General features: G+C 53.8%; 1 protein-coding gene across 2 annotated transcripts; it reads left to right on the forward strand.

Moving 5' to 3' along the window:
* Nucleotides 1-26,403, forward strand: MYBL2 (MYB proto-oncogene like 2). 2 transcript variants are annotated; one of them, XM_081557001.1, is made up of 14 exons: nucleotides 1-236; nucleotides 3,803-3,896; nucleotides 8,047-8,118; nucleotides 8,939-9,031; nucleotides 9,181-9,401; nucleotides 11,637-11,799; nucleotides 15,763-16,050; nucleotides 18,901-19,305; nucleotides 19,696-19,835; nucleotides 21,112-21,211; nucleotides 22,554-22,667; nucleotides 23,857-23,949; nucleotides 25,123-25,272; nucleotides 25,871-26,403. In XM_081557001.1, exons 1-14 carry the CDS (start codon nucleotides 217-219, stop codon nucleotides 25,997-25,999), a joined length of 2,082 nt encoding a protein of 693 aa, XP_081413127.1. In that variant the 5' UTR covers nucleotides 1-216; the 3' UTR covers nucleotides 26,000-26,403. The 2 variants fall into 2 exon arrangements, with proteins under 2 accessions (XP_081413127.1, XP_081413128.1); XM_081557002.1 differs by lacking the exon at nucleotides 8,047-8,118.
* Nucleotides 26,404-27,705: the final 1,302 nt, after the last annotated feature.

Consider the following 27,705-nt stretch of genomic DNA (forward strand, 5'->3'; position numbering starts at 1 on the left):
GACGCGCTTGGCGGGAGATAGAAAAGTGTTTCTGCGAGCGCCGGCGGCGGCCGCAGTCCCCGTGAGCAGCGGCCGGACCTGCGGTCACCCTGACGCCTCGCCACAAGGCCCCGGGGCCCGGAGCCGCCAGAGCAGCCCGCACCCTGACCCCGGCCCGGCTCCCGCTCCGGGCTCGGCCGGCGGGCGGACGAGCGCGGCGCGGCCCGGGCCGGGGGGATGTCGCGGCGGACGCGCGGGTGAGCGGAGCCGGGCGGCGGAGGGCCCTTCCCCCCTCCCCAGGCGCCATCCTCCTCAGCCCCGACCCTTGCCCCCACCGCCACCCTCGCCGGGGCCCTTGCGAGCCGGGCCGGGCGCGGTTGGGGTCGGCAGAAAACTCAGGTGTCCCGCGTCTCCCGACGCAGGGAGTCGCCGGGGGTGCGCGCGAAGCCGGGGGGCTCTCGGGGGCCTCTCGCTCGGCACCCCCAGGCCTGCTGGGCCTCGGAGCTGGGGCAGGCGGGTCTCCTGGGACCCAGGCCAAGCCTTGTATGATGTCATTTTGTCTCCCGCCTAATTGCGGGGTGGGGGTGGGACGGCGGTGTCAGCTGGAAGGGCCTTTACCGAGGAGGGTGGCGACCCCTGGAAAAGAAAAATGATTTTCGAAGTCGCGCCGGGTGGGAGGCCAAAGCCTGGAAAACGCTTGTCTTTCGAGCCTTTTGCGGGGTCGGGTTTTGCCGGTGGACATTTCTTAGCATTCGGGGAAGCACGGAACACTGCCGGCTCTCTCCCCTGACCTAGGAGGGATGCTGGGGCCGGGAGGGACTTTTTGGTCCCCCACACCTGGGCTCCGGGCCGTAGGTCGGTCTCGCTCCGGAGACCTTCTTCCTGTTCGACATGCGGGGGTTGGGGCCCTTGGGGTTAAAGGCGAGGGGAAGAGAGACTGATCTGTGCCAGCAACCCCTGGGGCGGAGGCAAGAACTGCAGTCTCCATTTTACTTACGCCCCCAGAGTTTGAGTGGCAGAGACAAACCGGGAATTAGGTCTGTGGGCTCCACGTCCCTGTCTTACACCTGTTCCTTCAGTGTCTGAGTTCTAGGCTTTTCAACCTTTTAAACCACAAGGGGTTCTGACCTGTTTCCTCCCGGGATTAATGCAGCCCAGATAGCCTGAAATCCCATTTCAGATGGTGTTTGCCTTCACAGGCTCAGCAGATAGATCTGAGAGGCAATGGTGGCCGCTTTCCCTAGAATTTTCCTCAGCAAGGAAACATCTGATCCCTGGGCAGTCATCAGGCACAGGGTGTGTCTTCCTCGGGCCCTGGTTTCTCAGGGCAGCTCCAATTCCCAAGAGTAATTTTCTGGGCAGGCACATGTCAGGCCTGGAATTTCTGGTTCGGGAAGTGTTCACTCCAGGCAGCAAACCCAAGGCCCCTGACAACCCCCAGGTCTTCTACCATCTATGCCCTGGGGCTCGGTGGAGGAATCTCAGCTCCTAGGTGAGGGATGGGTTCTGCACCCTGGAACCCCACAGCATTCAGTTTGATTCTTGGCCACTTGTTTAACTCTCTTCTGCACCACTGCCCTACTTCCTGCTCAGCTTCTGACTCACCCCAACTGGAGCAGAGCCCAGCACATGGAAGGGCATAGAAAGGGTGTGTGGGACCTCCATGTGGTTGCCACTACTGACTTAGCCTCTGCTTTTCCTGCTGGGATTATGAGATGAGGACCTGCAGGTGCAGGTTAACCCCTGCAAGCTTCATGTGTGCGTGCTAAGTCGCTTCAGTCGTGTCTGACTCTTTGCAACCTTATGGACAGTAGCCTGCCAGACTCCTCTGTCCATGAGATTTTCCAGGCAAGAATACTGGAGTGGGTTGCCATGCCCTCCAGGGGATCTGCCCAACCTGGGAATTGAACCTGTGACTTTTATGTCTTCTGCATTTGCAGGCGGTGTCTTTACCGCTAGTGCCACCTGGGAGCTCAGTTTTCACATCTGTTAAATGGGGATAATGAGAACGCATGTGAAGTAGACAGTCATTACCGTGATGGTGATATAAATATATTAAACCTCACAAAATTCTCCCAGCCGTCTGAAGTGCTGTCCCCATTAAATAGAGTATTGGAGCTCCAGAGAGTGTTCACACAGAAATCACTTCGTCCTTGAAGGAACATTTGCTGAGCTTCTGTTAGAAGCTGGGTGTCAGAGAACCAAAGATAGTTTCTGTTAGAAGAGAGGGCAGGGGCAATTGATGTTAAAGCCAGCTTCTTTCTGTTATTAGTATCTTGTAGAATTTTTTTCTCCTATTTTGCGATGGTGGAGGACTCCATCAATTGGGTTGGGAATGACGAGACAAGGTTGAATTCCAGCTCCTGTGACTGGTGTTGCTGGGTTTAGACAGTGTCTGTCCCTTCCTTACCTCATTCTAAAAGTTGACTTATGTTAGCATTTCAACTAAGAGGCGGTAGCTTTGCATGTTTAGTCATTCATTCCTGTATCTGGCCATTTCCAGAGCAAACATTTCTTAAGGCATTTTGGTGCCATCCTCCAAAGGCAGATGGAGCTGACTTCTGTCCCGGCTGTCAAGGAGATAGGCAGTTGCAACCTAAGGGCCTATGTTATGAGACAGGAGGATTTCTGAGGTGCCGTGGGGAGTGGGGGAGTGACTAGGGAGAGGCTGAGAAGGGGAAAGGAGCATGGCTGCAGAAGGAAATCCTCTTCCTTCTTTTGACACTTGACCTCTGCTTGGAGAATCATAGACTTTTCCTACTTAAAAATGCATAACTGAGGAGTGTCCCTGACAGGTCCACCTGAGTTGGGAGGGTGCTCAGTGAGTCCCAGACATCCCTGGGGGTGGATAGTGTGATCTTCATTTTTGTAACCATTAAACCAGGTAAACAGGAAGATTTTGGAGTGACTTGGAAAATTACTTGTTAGAAAATAAAAACATCCAGAATTCAAAGTTGCTTGTACTCTGATTTTTTGCCTCATGAATCAGGCCTGTGTGAAGGCAAGGATTGGAAAGGGGTATGCAAAAATGGACATAGTTACTGAGGTAATATATTTTATTTTTTAATATATATTTGGCTGTGCTGGGTCTTAGTTGTGGCACGCAGAATCTCTAGAAACTCTCACTTGCAGGATGTGAGATCTAGTTCCCTGACCAGGGTACTGCTGCATTGGGAACATAGAGTCTTAGCCACTGGACCACCTGGGAAGTCCCTGAGATAATGTATTTTAAGTGGTTTTCTCAGATAACCAATATTTCTTAAAATCCTGGTGCTTAATGATTATATACATCTTTGGCTTTAATCCTTAAAATACCCATGCAAGTTAAAGTTTCGTTACTGAAAAGGAAATATGAAATGGGTGTCTGGTGTTGAATATCCTAATATTCTTGTTGAAATCTTTTTCCTTGTAGCTTTTGAAGTCATAAGAGTGTTAGTGCAAGGACAAGAATAAAGAAAAAAATAAGACCATAACCCTATTTCTTCTTTTAATATTTATTTTTATTTATTTATTTGGCTGTGGTTGATCTTGGTTGCCACATGTGGGATTTAGTTCCCTGACAAGGGATCAAACCTGGGCCCCCTGCATTGGGAGCTCAGAATCTTAGCCACTGGACCACCAGGGAAATGTCCCCATAACCCCATTTCATCAAAAACTTTTTAGAAAGAGGGAGGGTGGAAGTACCTACATTGTACCTACAGTAAAAGCCCACCTCCCTGAAACCTTTCCCTCGAGGTCACTGGCCTCTGTCCACACTGTCTGTCCATCAGGTGGCAGCCCTTAGAGATGCATGTCCTTGACCTTTGGCTTGTTTTCCCTGCAGTGAGGAGCTGGATGAGCTGCACTACCAGGATACAGATTCAGATGTGCCGGAGCAGCGAGACAGCAAGTGCAAGGTCAAATGGACCCAGGAGGAGGTGAGTGACACTGAGGGGTAGTTGTAGGGGATGGAGGTGATGGCAGCTGGGGGGGTGGGGAGGCCAGACTGAGAACTGAACCTGGGGTGTGTCTACCTGATGCCCTGACCAGTATGATGAAGGGGAGGAGCTGATGGAAGAAGCCAGTGGGCCCTCTGTTTCTCTCTGATGCTTCTCCGAGCCTTCCTGGACCCCGTCAGTATTGAGAACTCTGGGAGGGATGTGTCTCTGAGGACCAACAATTGCTGTCTCTTGGAAGCTGACGTGTTCTGTATCCTGGACTTTAATTGTGTGCTGCTTGTCCTGTAACTGCTGGGAAGTTTAGCCAAATCTGCAAACCCCTACTTTCTTATCATTAAAAAAAAACAATAATTATATTGTGTCTGCAATACTGAGTCGGAGAAGGCAATGGCAACCCACTCCAGTACTCTTGCCTGGAAAATCCCATGGATGGAGGAGCCTAGTAGGCTGCAGTCCATGGGGTCGCAAAGAGTCGGACAGGACTGAGCGACTTCACTTTCACTTTTCACTTTCACGCATTGGAGAAGGAAATGGCAACCCACTCCAGTGTTCTTGCCTGGACAATCCCAGGGACGGCGGAGCCTGGTGGGCTGCCGTCTATGGGGTTGCACAGAGTCGGACACGACTGAAGTGACTTAGCAGCAGCAATACTGAGCTCTGAATTTATTTTCTTTTTAATCATGTTTATGGAATATATATATATATACACACACACACATAGTCAAATGCACTTTTTTTAAAGTGGACAGTTCCAGCACTTTTAATAAGAGTGTATTACTTACATAAGCGCCATCTTGATGATCCCTGGGAGTTCCCTTTGTGGTGCATCGTTCCCAGCTCCGGGCAGTGGCCCATCCAGTCAGTGTCTCTGTTTGATCTTTTTGCCTGTTCTCAACTGTATTGTAAATGAATTCATACAGCTATACTCTTTCTATCTGGCTTCTTTTGTTCAGCATAATGTTGCATGATTCAGTACCTTGTTCATTTTTTCTTGCTGGATAGTATTCCATTGTATGGATAGACCATGGTATGTTTCACTTGTTGATGGGCATTTTGGTTATTTACAGTATTTGTCTATTGTGGCTAGAGCTGCTATGAAAATTCTTGCCTAAGTATTTTTGAGGATTATGTTTTCATTTCTCTAGACAGGATATTTAGGGATGCTCATGGGGTAGGTATATTTAGTTCTATAGAAACTGTCAGGTCTTTTTGTAACTTGATTGTACCATGTTAGACTCCTATTGGCCTTATCTTTTTATTCTATCTCTCTCTTCATGTGTTTAGTTGTGAGTCTCTTCCCCCCACCCTCCCTTAACTTACTGTTTGAGTTGTGAAACACTCTTAAATCATAAAAGATGTTTCCTCACCGGAGTCCTCGGCCAGCCTTTTCTGTTCATCCCGTTGTAGACCAGGAACTATATTCTGCTCTTGTGGTCTTAAGAGACCAGACAAGATGGGGTCCCTACCCCAGAGCATCTCTCTCTGCCTGGGATGGAGAAATAAGACCACACACAAGGCCTGTGGACGTGCTGTGGCCATCACGGTGCTGGCAGGACCGACGTTCTTTATGCCCACCGTGGTATCTCCTGTCTTACACTAAGCCTCCTAGACATAAGAGGTGCCTGTCATTGTCTTAAATGCCTTTAGAAGTTGAGTTTAGTGTTGTCTGAGAGGTTAAGGAACACTTCATGTGTGAGGATTTGCAAATTCAGCGATCAGGGAGGTATGCAAAATTGTGGGTAAGTCAGAACAGGAAAGGGGTTGTAGGTGGGCAAAGGCAAGTAGAGGAGCCCTGGTGTGGCTGGAGGGAAGGGCCCTTGAAGAGTTTTTGAAAAGGTCGATTTAGACGGAAAGATTGAACAAGATCCAAGGAGGAAGGCCTTGAAAGTTGGGCTCAGAGACGGAGGCTTGTGCAGCTGACAGGGAGGAGCCAGTCACGATTTTTAAAGCAGATGAATGATACGACCATAGCCCGGCTTCAGGGAGCTGGTCTACTGGATGTGGGGTGGATAAGAGATCTGGGGCAGCCTGAGGCTGAGCGAGCAGGGACGGGCGCTGCGTTGTTCAGACAGAGGATGGCTGTGGAGGGACTAGGGCAGTGCAGGTAGGAGTTGACAGGTGGGAGGGGCCCATGGGGTCCAGGAGGAATTGGGAGAGGGGGGAAATTGTCCACCCCAATTGTCAAGGAGGGTGGTGGTGCTGGAGATGGACACAGGAGACATGGGCAGAAGGCAGGGGTTGGCCTGACCAGGTGGGATGGGCAGCAAGGGAGGGCATGGTATCCAGAGCTGACTGTGCAGACGTGGGCTGGCCCTGCAACAGGGTTTATGGGGACTTTGTCCAGCTGGTGCTAGGCTGTGGCCAAGCTGCAGTTGAGGGTCTGGATGTCTGTGGTGGCCTTTTTGTTTTCCTGCCCGGGAGAGAGAGTGTATGAAAAAACACCCAATATTAAACCATTGTAACTGTTTTTAAGTGTACGTTCGGTACATGAAGTGTATTCTCACTGTGCAGCAGGACTTTGAAATTGTCGTCTTGCAAAAAAAAACTGAATCATTAAACACTAATTTTCCCCATCCCCTCCCCCTAGCCCTTGGCTTCTTCTTTCTGATTTTGATTTCTTTTTTTATTTGGCTGCACTGGTCTTCGTTGTAACACATGGGATCATTTTTTAGGTGCCACATGCAGGATCATTAGTTGCAGTATATCGATTCTAGTTTCCCAATCAGGGATTGAACCCAGGCCCCCTGCATCGGGAGCACAAAGTCTTAGCCACTGGACCACCAGAGAAGTCCCTGGTTTTTATTTTTGACTGCTTTAGATTCTCATATGAGTGGGCTTGAACTGTCTTTGTCCTTTTGTGTCTGACTTATTTTGCTTAGCATAATGTCCTCAAGGTTCATCCATGTTGTAGCTTGTAACAGAATTTCCTTGTTTTAAGGCTGAGTAATGTTCCATTGTATGGATAATACTACATTTTCTTTATATATATAAAGTTTAAAAAAACCAGTTTGGAGGATTCCCTGTCCTTCCAGTGGTTAGGACTCCAAGCTTTCACTGTGAGGGCCTCGATTCAATCCCTGATCCGGGAACTGAGAACCTACAAGTTGCAGGGGGTAAAAACAGTCAGTTTGCTGGAGGAATATTTTATACACAATCAGCTACAACTGTTGAAGTACAATCCAGTGAGTTTCAGTGGATGTGCTGCCATGAAACTCACAGCAACACCACCTTGTAGGGTGTTTCCATCACCCCAGGCATCTCTTGCTCCCTGCTGTTCATTTCTCCCAGCCACCCACCCACCAACCAACCCTGATCACAGACACCACTGACTATCTTTTTGTCCCTATAGCTTAGTTTACCTTTTTCTAGAAGTTCCTCTGCACAGAATTAAGCAATGTGTACTCTTCCTATGTCTGACTTCTTTCTCTCATCCTAATGATACTGTGATTTTAATGTTGTTGCGTGAATCAATAGTTTATATTCAGGAGAACGTTCTAACAGGTACTGTTTTCCCTTCCAAGTGCCCATGTTCCCCCTTCTCCAGGGCTGGGTCACTGTCGCCTCTGGCCTGGATGCCTGTAATGGCCTCCCCTCATCCATTCTGCCCTCCTGCAGCTGCCAAAGTGACGCTCACAACAAGCACGCTGGACCGTGACCACCTGTCAGTGGTGATGCTTCAGTGCATCAGTGGCTTTGCATGACGCAGAGGCCTGAATCAACCCTGCGTGTGGTCTGGTCCTAGCCACCCCCCCTTCCCCCCTCCCCCCCAAATCCTCTTGCCTCCCTCTCGCCTGCTTCCTGCAGCCTAGCTCCAGTAGAGTTCCTTGGAGCCTGTCCCTTGAATCCCCCATAGGCCTCACCGTCCGCCTCTCCATCCGCGAAGCACAGGGTGGCCCTCCTTTTGTTTGCAGAAGCCTTTGATTAGCATCTGCTTCCCTCTAGACTTTAAATCCCAAAAGTTGAGCAGCTCTGATGCTTGCGTGCCTGGTGCGTAGTTAGATGATCACTTCATGACGTGAATGGATGAATGAGGCTGTTACCTTTGTTGGGGGGAGAGTGGGTCTCGGTCCAGAGCAGCCGCTTTCTATACGTGTGTGAGCTGAGCCCTCTGTCTTCCTGGCTTTGGCAGGATGAGCAGTTGAGGGCCCTGGTGAAGCAGTTTGGACAGCAAGACTGGAAGTTCCTGGCCAGCCACTTTCCCGTGAGTGCAGCCCTCTGCCGCCCACTCCCTCGGACAGAGGGCCTGGGAGAGACTTGGTGTCAGGGAGAAGAAAGGGGTGTTCCTTACCAAGCACCCCCCTAGCTCTCCCAACAAAGCAACCTTCCAGCTTCCCGAGGCCCTTTCTACCCAAACTGGAATCGGAGGCGCCCTGATGCAAGCGTCCCCACGTGGCAGCCTCTGGGTGCCTGGGGGCCTTAGGCTCTACAATCATGCATCATACCAGTGGCATATTTGCATTTCTTCCTGCAAGTCACTGACAAGTTGCTGCTCAATTTCTCAACCATGAAACTGAACCTGAGAGGAAACAATGCTTGAGCAGGCTTCATGGTGAGGCCCCCGCAGAGCTGACTGGAGCCACCTTGTCCAGCATCTAGAGCCTCCTGGTGATGTGGGTCCCCCTAGGGTCCCCCACCCCCAGCTCTGCAGGTGGCCGACAGGGAGGGGATGTGGCAGGAGCTGCTGTTAGCTTTCCTGGCTCATCGGGCAGCTCAGGAACCAGGTCACCAGACCCTTCAGCCCCGTTCCTCACTCCCTGTCCTCTACGGGGTCTGAAACCTTCAGGGCAATGGCCCCTCTCAGAAGCGAGCGAGAATCCCTGATGTAGCCCACAGGCTGGCACAGGGTGGTCGTGGGCAGTGGCTTCGCACAGGGTTCTGAGTTTGCCTGCTTCCATCCAGGCCCGCTTGTAGCAAAGGGAAGCATGCATGTCCTGGCCCGTGGGTGTGTAGCGTGTGGTGGTTCAGGGAACGAGGCAGGGCCACAGGCCAGGAGTTCTCAAAGATGCCTGTCCTCTCCCCAGAACCGCACTGACCAGCAGTGCCAGTACCGGTGGCTGAGGGTCTTGAATCCAGACCTCGTCAAAGGGCCATGGACCAAAGAGGAGGACCAGAAGGTAATGCCTGGGCCTGGGCCTGCCACACCGTGGCCTTCACCCACCCCGGAGGGTCAGGGGACTGAGGATGACATCCCCGTGGTGGGTGCTTGGTGAGGAAATGGGGGATTAGGGGGGTCCCACTGGCTTCACAGTGGCTTTCCCCCAAGGTCATCGAGCTGGTCAAGAAGTACGGCACGAAGCAGTGGACGCTGATTGCCAAGCACCTGAAGGGCCGGCTGGGCAAGCAGTGCCGTGAGCGCTGGCACAACCACCTCAACCCTGAGGTGAAGAAGTCCTGCTGGACGGAGGAGGAGGACCGCATCATCTGCGAGGCCCACAAGGTGCTGGGCAACCGCTGGGCTGAGATTGCCAAGATGCTGCCGGGGAGGTGAGCCACCTGCCGAGGTCGGTCAGGGCACGCCCTGGCCTTTGTGGGGATGTTCAGTGCCCAGTCTGATCTCTCTGGGGTTGTTCACTTTCCCCGGAAGAGGAGTCGGGCAGTGCAGGGACCTGGCTACAGGGGGACTGGAGATGGGTGGGGCGGGCCTGGGGGCCTTCTGTTTGCTGTGCAGGTTCTCATCTGGTCCCACTTTTGGTTTCGTGCCATCCCTATCCTCTGCCCTGGCCATGGTTGCATGCGTGCTAAGTCACTTCAGTTGTGTCCTGACTCTTTGCGACCCCATGGACTGTAGCCCACCAGGTTTCTCTGTCCATGGGGTTCTCCAGGCAAGAATACTGGAGTGAGTTGCCATGCCCTCCTCCAGGGGACCTTCCTGACCCAGGGATCAAACCCGTGTCTCTTGGATCTCCTGCATTGGCAGGCAAGTTCTTTACCACTAGCGACAACTGAGAAGCCACACGGCCCAGGTTGCCTGGTCATTTTTTTTTTGAAGAGAATAAGTCTCTTTCCTCCTGCCTGTGAGATCAGGGCCAGGATCTGGATGTCCAAACCACTGCTCTGTTTTCATCCTATTCCTTACTGAGCCTGGTCTCTCCAAGCACTGGGCCTCTTGGGGTTCTGCAGGGAGAACTGGAACAACTTGGCACTTGGCTGCAATCTTGCCAGATCTTCCTCCAGGGTCAACTCCAGTCTCCTGAGTTGCTTCCCATAATTGCTTTCCATCTTCTGGAAACCTGTAACAATCTCTTACTCCCTACTTCCTTCTACCCTGCTCTCCTTGTCTGTGTACTTTTTGTGTGTGTGTTTGTTGACCACGCTGTATAACATGCGAGATCATCATAGTTCCCTGACCAGGGATTAAATTCATGCCCCCTGCCTTAGGAGTGCTGCGTCCTAATCACATGCGTCCTGTCCATGTGCATTTTTATTTTGCTTTATTTTTAATCCTTTCTTTACCATGGCATTGTGGTGCTGGGAGGGAAAGGCGATCAAATACCAGATGGCCTATTTTCCCTGGAGTCTGAAATCATCTGTTTCCAAACTCAGACCCAAGTGTGTTAATCCTTTTGGTGCTTCCTCTAACCCTTGGGTTGGAGACTCGGGCCTCTTCTGTGTGGCCAGCCTGACCTGGTCGATGCCACCAGCCTCACCTTGATCCGCAGTCACCCTCGCTCACCCGTCACGCTTTGCTCTATTCTGCCCTCCTCCCACCCGCAGACGCGGAGCCTGGACGCCCTCTGTGTTCTGCTCCCGGTAGCCTGGACGCCCCCTGCCTTGTGCCCACTGTGTAGCCAGCTCGCTCTCATCCTTTGGTTTTTGGTGGGGAACGTTATTTCCTTGGGAAAGGCTTGTCTGTCCTTCCCAACAGTGGTCAGGCCCTGGCCACCTCCCCGTAGTGCCCAGACCCTCCTCTGAGACTGGTGGCTCAGTCAAGCTGTTACTCTGGTGGAAGAGCACTCAGCTCAGAGCCCCAAAGAAGGCAGTGTCTCTGGGCGTCCACGTTTCTGCACTGCTGTGACCCGTGTGCTCTGAGGCTGCTCACGCCGATGCCGATGTGTGCTTCCACATCCGTGCGTCTCTGTGCCTTGTGCTGCTCTCCACTCCTTCTCTGCTCTGCGCCCTGCTCTACTGCGTCCCCGTCAGCTTCTCTCCCGTACCTCTGTGCTGCTCTCTGGGCTGCTTCATGTCACTACTCTGATTTGTATGACTATATGTGTTTCCTCTTTAATCTTTAACAAGTGATGGAGGAGGAAGTGATCTGATTCTCCAGATTAAAAAGCCAAGGCGCAGAGTAGTCAGCAGGGGACCCTGTGTCCTCTTGCTCTGCCCTCTCTGGCCGTTTTCTGTCTATGGGAGGTGATCAGGGCTCACGTTTGAGGTCCCTGAGCCCCAGGACAGGGGCCAGCAGCTTGCTTCCAGTTTCTGCAGATGCCCACTGAGCAGGGAAGGGACTGAGAGTTGCCGGAACACTTCAATGTTAGGATTTTTACCCTGTCGGCTGAATAAGATGTTTGCTTACTTCGCAGAGGTGTATGGAAATATTCCATAAATCATGCTAGGCTGCGGGCATGTCAGACACGATCTTATTGCTGAGAGCCCTTCGAGGTCCTCAGGTTGAACCCTCCTTGACAGAAGCCAGAGCTCAGCTCAGGGAGGCTAGTGATGCACCCGGTGGGGCGCAGGCCACAGGGCTGGGGTCAAAGGTCTGGTTGGCCCCTGCAGGACGGACAATGCTGTGAAGAATCACTGGAACTCCACTATCAAGAGGAAGGTGGACACAGGAGGCTTCCTGAGTGAGTCCAGAGACAGCAAGCCCCCCATGTACTTGCTGCTGGAGCTGGAGGACAAGGACGGCCGCCAGAGTGCCCCCTCCTCGGAAGGCCAGGTGAGCAGCGGGGAGCGGAGCTCCAGAGGGCTTGGCCACTGCGCTTGGGGCGCTTGGGTGGGTCGGCTTGTTTTCACTAGTATCCGATGCCATCCCATCAGCACCTGCTCCTCCCTTTTCATCTGTTCCCACGGCTGTCCTTTAATTCTGCAGGAGGGTCGCTGTGGCCACATGTCTCTCATGTGGGCCTTTCTCTGTGACACCCATGTCTACACTTGGCACTCACCTGCCCACAGATGCAGGATGCAGAAGCCAGCATCAGGGAGGGTCAGGCGGGAGGTCTTCAGCCTCCTCCTGTCCTCATCAACGGCTTCCTTCCCACCTATTACTCTCTCCAGCCTTTTCATAGTAAAAGCATACGTGTACTTTAAAATCAGATGTGTCAAGGTGCAGTCACAGTAAAATTCATCGTTTCCTGTGGAGGTCAGGACCAAAACAGTCATGTCACCACCACCGCAGTCAAGATGCAGAATATCCCCATCACCCCCCAGGCTCTTGTGCCCTTTCAGCCCAGACTCTCCCATCCTTAGTCCCTGGCACCCTTCATCGGTTTTTTTATCTCTGTAATTTTCTAAAACGTCATATAAATGAAATCATATGGTGTCACATTTATAATTGTTAACATCTTACATCCCTTGTGGCTCAGCTGGTAAAGAATCCGCCTGCAATGCAGGAGAACTGGGTTCGATCCCAGGGTTTGGAAGATCCCCTGGAGAAAGACTACCCACTCCAGTATTCTGGCCTGGAGAATTCCATGGACTGCAACCCCATGGGGTTGCAAAGAGTTAGACACAACTGAGCGACTTGCACTTTCACATCCTACACCCTAGGGCACACTTTTTTAAAAATATTGAAGTTTCAGTTCAGTTCAGCTGCTCAGTCGTGTCCAACTCTTTGCGACCCCATGGACTGCAGCACACCAGGCTTCCCTGTCCATCACCAGCTCCCGGAGCTTATTCAAACTCATGTCCATTGAGTCGGTGATGCCATCCAACCATCTCATCCTCTGTTGCCCCCTTCTGCCTTGGTAGTAAATGTTGGCATATGCATTAAACAGTATATCCGTTCTCTCTGGAAGCTGGGATTTATAGGCTCAGCCTTGAGCTTTACAGGCTTGTTTCTAACCCTACAGTGATCATTGTATTATTTTTGAAGCACGGAAAAAATGTTATAATTGCAAGCATTGACCAGTGAGGTAATCCCACACACACAGAAAAGGCAAGTGTTTTCTGGCAGGCAATCTAGCAAAATGCATTCAAGTTTTTAAAGAATGTGTCTACCTACCTCAAGGAACTTCTTAAGAAAGAAATGAGCAAATGAGCAGTGATTTAGCTACAAGGACAGTCATTAAAGTTCTGTTTCTAACAACAGAAAATCGGGTGTTAACCTTAGTTAAATAAATTACCAGCACAATAGAATCTTTAAAATGACAGTGGAGAGGAATGGGTGAGGCTGAACCTGTGAGGTCCAGATCCAGGTCTAGGCTCCCCCTTGGGCCAGCAGGGCCAGCCCCCCAGACACAAAACATCAGGCGGTGTTTTGTGTAAGATTAGACCTTCAGTTCAGTTCAGCTGCTCAGTCGTGTCCAACTCTTTGCGACCCCATGGACTGCAGCACACCAGGCTTCCCTGTCCATCACCAGCTCCCGGAGCTTATTCAAACTCATGTCCATTGAGTCGGTGATGCCATCCAACCATCTCATCCTCTGTTGTCCCCTTCTCTTCCCGCCTTCAATCTTTGCCAGCATCAGGGTCTTTTCAAATGAGTCAGTACTTTGCATCAGGTGGCCGAAGTATTGGAGTTTCAGCTTCAGTATCAGTCCTTCCAGTGACTATTCAGGACTGATTTCCTTTAGGATGGACTGGTTTGATCTTCTTGCTGTCTTACAAATGGGCTTCCCTGATGGCTCAGTGGATAAAGAATCTGCCTGCAAGACATAGGAAATGTGGGTTTGATCCTTGGGCCAGGAAGTATTCTTGGAGGAGAAAATGGCAACCCACTTCTTGCCTGGGAAATCCAGTGAACAGAGGAGCCTGGTGGACTCCAGTCCATGGGGTCACAAGAGTCAGACTTAGTGACTAAACCACCAGTTTTACAAACATCTTTCTCTCCTTAAATCTTCCCCTGTCGTTACGTGTGTACAGACCTTTACCTCATTCCTGAATCTGTCATGTCATCTGTCATATGTTGTGTTGATGAACATCTCGTCACCATGTCTGCTTCCGTGAACATCATGGTTCAGATTCCTTGTACGTGTGCCGCCTTATGTGTGTGGAATGCTTAGTCGAACAGTGTAGACATGTGAAGTTTTCATAAAGTGAAAACTGAAAGTCACTCTGTCATGTCCGACTCTTCGCGACCCCATGGACTATACAGTCCATGGAATTCTCCAGGCCAGAATACTGGAGTGGGTAGCCTTTCCCTTCTCCAGAGGATCTTCCCAACCCAGAGATTAAACTCAAGTCTCCTGCATTGCAGGCAGATTCTTTACCAGCTGAGCCACAAGGGAAGCGAATTTTCATAAGGCATTGCCAAATTCCCACTTAAAGGGCAATGTCATTCTGCTGTAGCAATAAGTGGAGCTGCCTGTTTTCCCACACTGTGGTCACAACTGGCTCAGGTTTTACAGAATGTCTTAATCAACATTTTATTTTATTCTATTTTAGCCACAGTGTGCAGCCTGCAAGATCTTAGTTCCCCAACCAGGGATTGAACTTTTGCCCCTGCCTTGGGAGTGCAGTCTCAGCCACTGGGAATCTCACACGTACTGTGTTCAAGGCTCCTCGGGCAGTCAGGTTAACATGTCAAAGCTTGTTTCCAGATTCTGCCAGGAGAACTATTGCCACAAACGATCTTCCTCTATTTCTTTTTTCTTTTCCTGTCACAAAATTAGTATCCACTCCTTTTTCAAACCTTCGTTTTGAAATAATACTAAACATACAAAAAAAGTTGGAAGGAGAGTGCTCTCCTATACCCTTTACTGGGTTCATTAATTTTTAACATTGGTCAGATATGCTTTATCTTTCTCTATATGCATATATATATTTTTTAACCTGAGCTATTTGAGAGTTGGTTCCATACATTATGCCTTTTATCCCTTAATACTTGAGTTGTATTTCCTAAGAATAAGGACATTCATCAGTGTACCTTCAGTACACACTTGGAATTTAACATTGGTTCAGGAATTTTAACTAATCTTCCATCCAGATTCCTTTTTTTTCCTACCCATGATCCAGTCCAAGATTAGACACTGTTTTGTTGTCCTGTCTCTTTCATCCACTTTAGCCTTTCATGGTACTGATACTTTTGAAGCATAAGGTTAGACTTTGTTGTTGTTGAGCTGCTAAGTCATGTCTGAATCTACGACCCCATGGACTGTAGCACACCAGGCTTCCTGCCCTTCACTATCCCAGAATTTGCTCAAGTTCATGTCTGTTGAGTCGGTGATGCCATCCAACCATCTCATCCTCTGCTGCCCCCTTCTCTCGCCCTCAATCTTCCCCAGCATCAATGAATTGTCTCTTCGCACCAGGTGGCGAAAGTATTGGAGCTTCCGCTTCACCATCAGTCAGTCCTTCCAGTGAAAATTCAGGGTTGCTTTCCTTTAGGATTGGCTAGTTTGATCTCCTTGCTGTCCAGAGGGCTCCCAGGAGTCTTCTCTAACTCCACAGTTCAAAAGCATCAATTCTTCAGCACTCAGCCTTCTTTATGGTCCAATTCTCACATCCATACCTGACTACTGGAAAAACTATAGTTTTGACTAGACAGACCTCTGTCAGAAAAGTGATGTCTCTGCTTAGTTATGTTATAGACTGTCTTTCAATTTGGGTTCACTTGAGTTTCTTTATCAAGTGATAAGGTTGACAGGCTTCTGATAAGGTTCAGATGGTACATTTTTGCTGAAACACGGCACAGTTTGTATCTCACAATGAGAAATCCAAACTGCATGCCCTGTGTCCCCAGGGAAGTGTCGTGACCAGCTGGCCCCCAACATTCCCTGCCCTGAAGGAAGAGGAGAGCAGCGAGGAGGAGGTCACGGCAGCCGCCCCCACCCAGGAGCAGGAGCCCGTCCCCGCGGAGCTGGACGGAGTGCAGACCCCAGAGCCCCTGGAGGACTTCCCCAAGCGTGAGGACCAGGAAGGCTCCTCGCCAGAGACCAGCCTGCCCTACAAGTGGGTGGTGGAGGCTGCCAACCTCCTCATCCCGGCTGTGGAGTCCGGCCTCTCGGAAGCCCTGGACTTGATCGAGTCGGTAATGTTGGTCACAAGACTTCCCAATGGGCCCTGAGCACCCCTGACAGGGAGCACTCGTACCCCTAGACGGACATCCTTCCGACTGCTCATCGTCTCACTGACGTGGCGAAGTCGATGCTGAGTGCCCGGCCAGGGCCTGGCAACCCCAAGATAGTGGCTGTGCCCTCCCTGTCTTCAGGGAGCTCCTGACTGACCCGTAAAGCCCGGGGTGGTGGGGCAGGCTCCCCAGCGGAAGTGGGGTGACAGAGTTCTCGGGGGAGGGTGTGGAGTCCATAGCAGCACCACAGAGCACTGGTGTTCGTGGTAGCACTGACGGTCGGGTTTCCTGGAGAGGACCCCTGTATGGGCCAGGGTTTGGGGCTGTGGCGGTGAGTGCATCCTGGTTACTCAGGGAGAGCCGCCCCTGAGGCCTCACTGGCTGTGGACTGTGCCCCTTGGGGAGGGTCTCCGGTGGGGGCTGCACTTCTTGGTGTGACTTCACAGCTGTATCCGCCAGGCCTGAGGTGTGGAGTGGATTTCAGGAGGTGGTGGGCAAGAGGCTGACTAGGCAGGCAGAGGGGTTCAGTGGGCAGCACCCACACAAGCTTTCCACGTAGGCTTCCTCTTATTAGCTGAAAATAATCATGCTGTTCATTGAACATCTGCTAAATGTCAGGCTGTGGGCTCAACGTGTAGTCCACATGGTATCTTGGGGAGGTGTCTTTTCTGTGTTTTTGTAGATGAGGGTGAGGGTCAGAGAGATCAGACAGTGTACCCAAGGTCACACAGCGAGTGAGGTGCTGAGGTCTTAACTGTCGTGCCCAGTGTCCTGCCCAGTGAGGGCTTAGACTGTGAAGTTGGTCTTGGCGCTGCTTGCTCAGACCCCCTGGCTCTGGGTTTCCCCTCCTGCCCGCAGTGGCAGGAACTCGGGTGTCCCCTCCACCAGCAGGGATTTCAGAGTTAGCTGTGTGTGTCAGTCTGTTCAGCAAACCGCCCGGGGGCCACCGAGGGCGGATTGAGATGAGCGCTGTCCCGCCCTGCTGGTGCTTCACCGTGTTGCCTCGGTCCAGCCTTAGGCACCTGCCATGTCCCAGTCCTGGTGCTCCTTCTGTGGTGAGAGTTTCTAACCCCTGAGGGCCTGCCACATGCCAGGCTCGCTACCTGCTGCCTCCCGGTATGCTCTCAGTCCTGTAACAGCCTGTGAAGTGGGTGGTGGACTCAGTTCAGGCTCAGAGAGGTTAGGAGGCTTATCCAGCTGCTGAGTGCCGAGCTCGGGCCGTTCCACGATAACCTCCAGCGACTGGTGGGGGGGGTCACAGTAGCTGCAGAAACACTGCCATCCATCTCCTGGGCCAATCCTTGGCTCATGTGCTCAGGTCTGGGAGATGCCGTGAATTCCGGGGCCCCCTCAAGGTTGGCATTCTGTGCTGGGAGGTGGCCTTGGAGTCAGCACTGCCCTGAGCCGCCCTCCACCTTCAGGAATGAACTTGCCAGGCTCCTGCGAGCCCTAGGGACCAGAAATCACCACTGGGGTTCCTGTCCATTCAGGGCCAGATGCCCAGAGACCGAAGTGGAGACTTCTGTCTCCAGAAGCCCAAGGGCTAGGTTGTAATTAACTGAACAAAGGCAGAAAGGACCCGAGCATGCCTCTCAGAATTACTCTTAGAAACTTAGTGACCTTGGGAGGATCACACCCTCTCTGACTTGGCTGCCTCAGGTTGAGAGGAAGAGAGTAATACTCCCTCAGCAGGGTGACTGGGGGGTGGACACAATTTAGTTGAAGCACCCAGTGAGGTGCCGTGATGTACAGGCTCATGGAGCCCAGGGCCGCCTGCTGTCTGGGAACGTGACTGGCAAATGAAGACCCTTCATCCTGCTCATGCCCTTGGGCCCAGCTCTTCACTTCCAGGTCTCTGTCAAGAAACACAGAAGATTTATGTCCAAGATGTTCATAAAGAACATCTATTTTTAGTCTTTAAGAATTAGGAGGAAGAACCCTATGTCCAACAGAAGGGGATTGAGTAACGTATATTCAAATGATAGAACGTTTTCCAGCTGTAAGAATTATTATAAAAGTTAATGTTGCTTTTACTATAACAGCAACCAAAGTTTACTGATGGTAAACATTAAACTTTGGTAATAGAATGAGGTACCTGCATTATTTCAGCTCTACAGAAATTTTAAATGGAAAAAGAAGCGAAATAGAAATGATTTGTACTAAAGTTAGGAACGTTGAAAATACTAAATATTTAGAGACACATGTAAGTGTTAATTGATAAATGCATAAAGATGGTCAGTACTTAATTTCGGCGGTGGTTTCCTGCATGCAGGCAGAGGTTTGCCAGGTAGACCTGGAGCTTTATTTTTTCGGCTTCTTGATGGGCATATGAATGATAAGGTTTTATTTCTTCAGCTTCTTGATGGGCATATGAATTTTCTTTGTATTTTTCTCGGTGTTTTTTGTGTATCTTAAAAATGCATAGCACATTTTTTTTTGAATAACAGCAAGCAGCCGTGTGCATGATAGGATTTCAGTTGTGTTTACAAATACAGATACACAGACATAGAAGAATCTTTGAGGAAAGGCAAGGAAATGTTAAAGGTGATTGTTCCTGGGCTGTGGATCATTGAACATCAGCAGATGTTCGGTGTGCTTTTTGTTGTTGGTTGTGCCGCGTAGCATGCGGGATCTTGGTTCCCTGACCAGCGATCAAACCTGTGCCCCCTGCGGTGGAAGCGTGGAGTTTCAACCACGGGGCCGCCAGGGAGGTATTGATGCTCTGGTATTTTCCAATAGCACATGAGCCCTGTGGTTTATCAGCTGCTGGGAAAGCTAGTTACTCCTAATCCCGCCCCCGTCTCTGGGCAGGACCCTGACGCGTGGTGTGACCTGAGTAAGTTTGACCTCCCTGAGGAGCCATCGGCCGAGGGCAGCCTTGTGGGCAGCCCGGGGCAGCCGCAAGCCTGGCAGCAGCAGCAGCCCCGGCCGGCTGCGGCCCCCGCACCCAGTGTGACCGAGTACCGCCTGGACGGCCACACCATCTCCGACCTGAGCCGCGGCAGCCGGGGCGAGCTGATCCCCATCTCCCCCAGCACTGACGTGGGGGGCTCGGGCGTGGGCACGCCGCCCTCTGTGCTCAAGCGGCAGAAGAAGAGGCGCGTCGCCCTGTCCCCTGTCACGGAGAACAGCGCCAGCCTGTCCTTCCTGGACTCCTGCAACAGCCTCACCCCGAAGAGCACGCCCGTCAAGACCCTGCCCTTCTCGCCCTCCCAGGTGCGCAGACCCCACCCCGACTGCTCACTGGGAGCGGGTGACGGCCCCCCGCTCCGCCCCACCCAGTACAGGCTGTTCTCTGGGTGTCTGCTGGGGACGTGGGACCCCAAACCGGTCTGGCCCTGCCCTTGTGAAGCTTAGGAAAATCATTTAAGAGCTGCTTTTTTTTTCCTTCTGAAAAGAAGCTGCTCTCAGACAGCCAGCTTGCTTTGCCTTAAGTTCACGGCCAGCAGCACATGGGGGTGGAAGACGGACCTCCCTTCAGGCTGGCAAAGGGAGGATTGGGCGACGCCAAGCCAAGGGTCCGCATGGACCTGCTTATCTGTCCTGGCCTCTGCTCTCCGGCCCTGAGCTCATCGCCTCGTCTGGTTTCCTTTGTCTTCCTGGCAGTTTTTGAACTTCTGGAATAAACAGGACACACTGGAGCTGGAGAGCCCCTCGCTGACGTCCACCCCCGTGTGCAGCCAGAAGGTGGTGGTCACCACGCCGCTGCACCGGGACAAGACGCCCCTGCACCAGAAACACGCTGCGTGAGTGCCGGGCCTGCTCCCCACCCCGCAGAGACCGGCTCCGGGCGAGGGACACCTTGGGAAACCATGACGGCAGCCTCCTCCTGGTCACCACACCTCCTTCATCAGTGTAGTCTGGTGCTCACTTTTGTTCTAATTCTTTTTTTTTCTTTCTTGTTTTGTTTTTTTGGCCACATGGCTTGCGGGAATGTAGTCCCCGACCAGGGATTGAACCTGTGCCCTCTGCAAAGTGCAAGAGTCCTAACCACTGGACCACCAGGGAATTCCTCTTTTTTATTTTTTTAATTTGATGGTTTTCTAAATTCAGAGATTAGAAATGTGGAGAGTCCACCTTGCCACGAAAAATGTAATGTTTGCATCATTTCTGTAAGTTTCGAGTGCAGATCCACTGTGCTTGAGCAGCTCTACGGGAAGGACACAAGGCCCCCCAGTTCTCTCCATCTTTCTGGTGCTCAGGAGGGACGGCTGTGTTTCACCTTCAGGCCTGTACAGGTTGCTTACCTGCTTCTGTGGAGGTGCTTTCACAATAAGTTTTCTTCCTTGTCTCATCATGACCCTTGAATTCCAGGTAGAGTTGCTTAACTGGTCTTCGGCTTGTTACATTTGCTGGGTGGGGGAGAAGCATTGCTATTTATATTTCAGGAGTCAAGCTGTAATTCAGGGATCCGCTCAGAAATTTTAGTTCTTGTAATGATAGGTAGTTTCAGATAAGCTTTATGGATCCCTTGATCAGAGATCAGTCTTTCAACAACTGATCTAAAATTTAACATAGATAGGTTTCATGAGAAATGATTCTCCTGTCAAGTCAAAGTCTTGGTCTGCAAATCTAAGCTCTTAAACAAACAGCTGGCACCACAAAAGGAGTTGCTGCTTCTCTGGAGAGACGTGGGGGAGGGCTGTGGTCTTCCTGGACCACCCTGCCCTCCTAGTCCGCCCCTTCTCCCGTTGGTGCTGCAGTCTGGCCACAGGCCACCTTCTTTTATGGAAAACCCTAGTGGCGTCGTCAGCCATTCTTCCATCCATTCGGGTCTCCTGGACTCCCTCAGGCTCTTCCTCTTCTTTGCTGTTTTTGAGGACAGCCCTTCCTGTCTGCCCCCGGAACCCCCCTCGCAGATGGGGAGGTGAGTGGGTGGGTAGATGGGATGGGAAGAGACCACGTCTGGGGGCTGCCTTTCTGCCGCTGAGGCCAGAGGTCAGTTGCGGGGTGTGGGAGTCGGACAGCCCACGGCAGAGCCCCCCAGTGCCGTCGCCCAGCCTCCTTCTCTGTGCCTGGCAGGTTCGTAACCCCAGATCAGAAGTACTCCATGGACAACACTCCCCACACGCCGACCCCGTTCAAGAACGCCCTCGAGAAGTACGGGCCACTAAAGCCCCTGGTAGGTGGTGTGGCAGGGCCAGTCTTCCAGCCGTGTATGGTCACTCGCCCTGTTCTCCTGAGATCCTATTAGCGTCTCCTGACTGCCCTGAGAAGTCATGATTCCCTAGTTTGATAAACACGGCCCCCTGTTACAATGAGTTCCATCTCGCCAAATGTCTCTGGAGCAGCCTCCTTGCAGGCGGTGCTGGCTGGCGCTGGTGCCATGGTGGCGTCCTGGTGGAGCGGGGGGCTGGGGGTGGTGGAGGCTGACATCCAAAATTATCAAATACTCAGCTCATGGCCGTGCCAGGCAGAACGTGGGCAGCTGTTGGGATGGAGAAGGACTTGCATGGGCACTGCAAGCTGGTTGAGGAAAGTGGCGAATTGCTCTTCAAACCTAAGCCTGTTGACCGGCTGCCTGTCCGTGGGATGGAGACAGCTGGGCAGTGTGCACATGTCTCCAACCCTTGGGTTGCTTTCCCTGCAGTGTGAGGATGGCCGTCTCCCCCGACTCCTCCCAGTTCATGAAACGGTCTTGCTTTCCCCCAGGGCGAAAGAGAGGGCTGGCACTCCGGGGTTTTCTGAAGCAGGCTGTTTCTGAGAAACCCACCACAGGTGGGAGAAAGGCAGGTCGTGGAGAAGAATCCCTCCCTGCAGCAAGCTCCTCTCCCAGCTCACCACGTGGGGCCCAAGTGGGGGGTTGTGGTCTCCCCGTCCTGGCTTGGAGCTGGCGGGGTTGCACAGGCCCCAGGCCAGGCGCAGTTAGCTCGGCCCTTTCCTGACTTTGAGTCAGCTCCCAGATACTGAAATGTCTGTGTGCTGTTGCTCTCAGGACACATCCAAGAGGGCAAGTCTGACCTTGGCAGCGCTAGTTCAAGTACACGGGGGCTTTTAGAGTGATTTCTCTGGTTTCACCCTACACCCCCTGGCCTCGCAGGCCCAAGAAAGGGATGTGGAACCAACACCTCTGTTGTCACGGGTTGGAGGCCTGGAGGAGTTTGGGCTCTGAGTGCATCCAGGTCTAACCTGATAGCCGTGTGGCCCTGAGCCGGGTTCTCGCGCTCTCTGAGCCTCCATTTGTACCCAGTGGAGGATGCCAGCTGACTCCTCGGGCTGGGTGAGTGGCTCTGATGAAGTAGGGGTGCTCGCGGCCCTCAGGGAGCTGAAGCCAGTGTCCCAGGCAGGACGGTTAATGGCCACAGACACTGTGTGTGAGGCCAGCGTCCCGGCTCCAGGCCGCCTCTGGCATCGCCCAGGGCAGCGGAGGTGCGGCCGGTCTGTCCCGCCGCCCCCATGAGCAGGCTCGGCCCATGTCCTCCGGCCTGGGCGCAGAGCCTCACCCTGGCCATCCCCGCCTGCAGCCCCAGACCCCCCACCTGGAGGAGGACTTGAAGGAGGTGCTGCGCTCCGAGGCCGGCATCGAGCTCATCATCGAGGATGAAGTGAGGCCCGAGAAGCAGAAGAGGAAGGCCGGGGTGAGCGGCTGGCGGGGCGGGGGGGCCGGGGCCTGGCCGTCCATTCCTACAGCCTGGGGGTCCACGAAACCGGCCGGCGCAGCTGCCTGCGACCCTTTGTTCTCCCCTTGAACTGGTACCTCACTTGGTCGCTGTTGTTTGGACTCTCCTGAAGTGGGCTCTGGGCCGGGCTGGGTGGGTAGAGCGGTGATTAAGACCCAGAGTGGGTTGCTCCTGGGGTTCAGTGGGCGGAAATGACCAACACCCCCAGTGAGTACACGTGTTCAGGGACAGAAAAGGCTCAGAGGATTTCAAGGGGCGTCTTTCAGACGGAGCTGTCGGGGCAGCGTGAGGAGGTGGGGAGTGGCCAGGGACACTGCTCCTGACACCCGGGTGCGGAGGGCCGGGCCGCGCCGGACAGGCCTGTCCCGCCTGCAGCCCACGTGGTTTCCTGACCGCAGGTGGCTCTGTGTCCCCTGTTTTGAAGCCCCTTTCTTCCCAGGTGCTCTCCTCTAGGGAGAAGGAAAGGCGGGATTGGGCCAGGGTGGTGGTGGGTGGGCAAGGTGGGCGGCCAAGGTGGGCGGCCAGGCTGGGAGGGGACCCTCCAGCTTGGCCCCCGGGTGTGTGGGCAGAGTGTGACTGGGGCCCTCCCTGGCCTCTCTGTGTCTGAAGGTGGTTCCGAGCCTGGGTAGCAGCTGCTGGGGGCACAGGGCTGAGTTGGGAGGTAGGTGTCGGTCTCAGAGGCCCTCCCTGGGGTCGGAGCCGCCCTGTGATCTGCTTATAGGAGGCACGGGGCTCGGGGGCTGGGCATCCCTGTAACAGCCTGTGTCCCATGGGGTCTTGTGTCTCTAGCTCCCCAGCAGGTGGGTGTTTTAGTTGTAACTTGGCTGTTTGGGGAAGTGTTTAGTGCGGTAGAGACTTGGGCTGTGCTTGGTCCCCTTGGGGATAAGGTTGGGTGGAGGTGGCATTGGTGTCCTCCATACCTGGTGAGCATCAGGCAGGACAGTCTGCCCTGTGGACCGAGTCTATGACGGGGCCAAAGTGTCCCGGGCCCCCCCACAGCTCCCCCAGAAGATGCTCTCCAGCCTGGCCTGATCCAGGGCTCCCTGCCCCAGGGCCTGGTTCTGGACCAGGGCAGCCAGGGCCAGTGTCATCAGGCGTGGGGGTGACGGGAATCCAAGTGTGTGCCCTAACCTCCACCTTCCCCTAGATGCGGCGAAGCCCCATCAAGAAAGTCCGCAAGTCCCTGGCTCTCGACATTGTGGACGAGGACGTGAAACTGATGATGTCCACGCTGCCCAAGGTTGGTGAGGGGTCTGGGAGAGAAGCCATCCTACTCCCCACTCAGCTGCAGGAGGCTGAGAGTATGGAGTCTTCCTGGGGGCCTGTGCCTCTGGAGCCCTTTAGCCTGGAGAGGACCCTGGGGGTGGAGTCGGCGGGGCTTCCATGTGCCAGGCTCAGCGGGGAGGAAGGGGACAGGTGGCACTGGGCATTCCCCCACTGGCGTCAGTCCAGGCAGCCCTGCTCTTGTCCTTCACAGAAGATTCGGTTGGCAAGAGCTGATTACTAGAACTTGTTGGACACGCGTGTTTTCTGAGTCCTCACCACCTTCCCTTGTATTACACTGCTAGGGAAGACCCTGGAGACGATCAGTGAGGTGCCTCGGGACCCTGCCAGGTGATCGGGACACCTCTGCCCTGGCATGGGTGCTGCCCTATTTCCAGGCCAACCTCCAGAGGGGGCTGCTGCTTCCACAGAGCCTGGGCCCCAGGAACCATGCCGGGCAATCGATCCCTTGCAGCAGGCAGTGGGATGAGCTTGTTTTTCGCTGGTGGCCGGTAGCAGACAGTGAGGGCTGTGGAAAGGCCCATGAGACAGATAATTGCCTGGCAGCTCTTACAGGTTCGCTTGCCACTCTCACAGTCCTGGCAGAGAAAGCTCCGTCTAACGAGGCATCCACACCAGGCTGGGAACTTGGTACCCTCCAGCCAGACCCTTGGGCGAGTGAAATAACTAGTGGAAAGAAAAAAAGTCAAGTCAGGTGGTTAAGCGCAGAGGAGGTGGAGTGGGGGGCCTGGTCTCTGGCGTCTGTTAGCTGCCTGTGCCTCGGGTTCTTGCCTGTAATGAGGACACTGAGGAGGCTGCCCAGGCCTGGGGCTGCCTTGACTAGCTCCCCCGTGAGTGCTGGTCGACTCAGACATCTGTGTCCCCGTGGGTGCTTCTGGTCCCCGGAGAAGCCGGAACACCTTCGTCTCCACCTGGGACGGAGAGGAACCAGCTTCATGTAAAAGGAACTTGCCAGCTGTTTCCCTACTTCATCTTTAAATGAAGCGGAAGCTGAGGCTCAGAGAATTATCATCTCCTGCCCTGATCTCCCCGAGGTGGTGGCGCTGGGATGTGGCTGCTCTTTTGTGCTCTCCCTCCCATGGAAGGCTTGTGGCAAAACGCTGAGCCTCTGACTTGGTTTTGCTTTCAGTCGACCAGCATCCCTGCAGCGGGCTCCTTGGGCCTCACCCCATCGGGCAGCAGAGAGGACAGCAACCTGCTCAACGAGGGCTTCCTGCAGGCCAAGCCCGAGAAGCCGGCAGCCCTGAAGTCCCGGGGCCACTTTCCCACCCCTGCCCCTGTGAGTGTTTCCCCTCGGGGCCTCACTCTGTGCCCTCCACACCCCAGGGCCTTTGCACCGGCCTTGCCTCTGTCTGATGCCCTTCTGTGGCTCTGCTGACTGATGAACCTGGGCTTCACATCTCTGTCCAGATGCCACTCCCTCGGGGGACCTGGGTACCAGACATCCCCCTCCGCAAAGCCCCTCCTTCACGATGTGGTCTTGCTCGCAGTTAAGACATATCTCCGTGACTTTGTCCTTGAAGGCAGGGATCCCCTGCTTGTTTCCCCAGCCATGTACAGGTGTCAACACTTCTCTGCTGCTCTCCAGCCTGCAGAGCTGTAGCTTTTTAACTCCCGTGGGGGTTGTTGCCACATGGCAGGCACGGGGGAGGGTGGGGGCTTGTGTCCTGGTCCAGCCTCCTTGCTGTACCCCTGAGGATGCCCAGAGATGGCACTAACTCCCTAGGTCCACCAGGAAGGTGCAGTGAGCACAGATTGTGGCTTCTAGAGGGAGGGAGTGTGATAGAAATGTCCCCACCCCTCCCCAACCAGGGTCTCCAGGCTTCCCTAGGAGCCCCGGCCACTGCCTGGATGGTAACCCCCTTTGCTTCTCCCAGATGACCACCGCCTGGAAGACAGTGGCCTGCGGGGGCACCAGGGACCAGCTGTTCATGCAGGAGAAAGCCCGGCAGCTCCTGGGTCGCCTGAAGCCCAGCCACACGTCTCGGACCCTCATCTTGTCTTAGGGGCTTGGCAGTCACGAGCCCATTCTCATGTTTACAGGGGGCTGGGGGACTGATTCTGGGCTGTGAATTTGAGAATCACACTCAGACGACCGCCTGCAGGGAGCTTTCTGCCACCAGCCCCTCCCAGACTGCTCAGGTGGGGACAGGCAGGACCACCTACTGTCCTGTCTCCAAGCCCGGCTGCAGCTGCGGGCAGTTCCTGGTGCTAACAGAACAAAGTCCCACCTCTGAGCTGGCCTGGCCCTCCCCGAGTGCCACAGGGAGCCCCTCGGCCTCTCCCGAGCCCTGGTCAGGCCTGGCCTCATCTCAGCCCCTGGTTAGAACAGGGGACCTAGCCAGCGTGCTCCTTCCTTCAACTTGTTGGTGCATTTTCTTGAAAGAATAAAAGTTGTCTTTCTCCCGTGCTCTAGACTCCACCTTCCTCCTGGATCCCGCTTGTGGTTCCCTGGTGACTGTCCTTAGGGCTCTGAGGGGTGGGGGGACCTGACCCCCATCCTCAGACTGCCACCTTGTGCGCACAGCCCAGGCCTGGGCTCTGGACCCAGTTGCCCCCGGGAACCCAAGGTGCCAAGAGACAGTTTTCTCTGCACCCAAGTGTCTCAAGGCTCCGAGGTCTCGGCTGTTGTGTGGGGTCGGCGGAAGGTGGGACAGTGGTGGGCCTTTGCCATAGATGGCTGGACTGGCCTGTGATGAGCCCTACCCCCAAGTCAGGCTGGTAAAGCAGGAGTAACCATCTGCTGGGTGGAACCTGGCCACAGGGGTCCTGACTTTCCCAAGGCCGTGGCTCCGGCCTGAGCTGTGGCCCTCCCTCGTCATGGCCCAGTGCACAGACTGTGGCCCTTGGCTTGTAAGCTGGGAAGAGTCCTGGGTGGGGCAGACGAGGTAGACAAGGAGCAGGTCCCAGGTCTGAGAAGGTCTAAATGGAGGGGCGATGTTTCCAGCAGCGGGATCCCTCGGATGGGGCCTTGTGGCCATCCCTGGGGGCTGGGATCTCAGTTCACCACAGGACAGCCTGTTTGGGGCAGGCTGGTATCCATGACCTGCTTCAGTGCTTCTGGTTCCCCAGGGAGACTTGGGGGCAGGTCGTCTTGCCTGGGGTCGCCGTCCTCTAAAGGGGACTGGAGTTCCCGGGGTTCAAGTCTGACTGACACGCCGTCTCTGTCGAGGCTGCTCACCGTCACCCAGTATTGTCATTCTTCCCCAGGTGGCCCCCTTGTGGTCACACATAGTTGAGCCTGGCTTGAACCCTGACCTGCTGTCCCTGGTCCCTGTTTGAGACCTGGGACTGGCCTTCACTTCCCACCTGCATCCCACAGTCTCACGTGGCCGAGCTGGACACCAGCCAGTGCAGTGGCTGGGCCATGCCTGCTCTCCACACTGTGACTTAGCTGATTTTTGACTTGGACCCTGCCTCTGCCCACTTCCAAATTCTTTCCCCTGGTGACCTGCGGGACCCAAGCACTGTCACTGACTGCTCCACGCCAGGCTGCTGGCTTTGATGGGCAACCTGCCCTGCAGTGAGGTGGGGGTGGAGGTGTCTATCTCTACTATGACTGGAACACCCATAGCAGACCCTGCGTGCCTCGGGACAATTTGCACACCCATATCCCCCACTCCAGGTGCATCACAGGGGGAATGGAGGTGGCGCCAGTGGTAAAGAACCCGCCTGCCTGTGCAGGGGATGGAAGAGATGCAGGTTTGACCCC

Source organism: Giraffa tippelskirchi, chromosome 13, assembly GCF_054371585.1.
Source record: "Giraffa tippelskirchi isolate mGirTip1 chromosome 13, T2T-mGirTip1v1.2.pri, whole genome shotgun sequence".
Classification (NCBI taxonomy): Eukaryota; Metazoa; Chordata; class Mammalia; order Artiodactyla; family Giraffidae; genus Giraffa; species Giraffa tippelskirchi.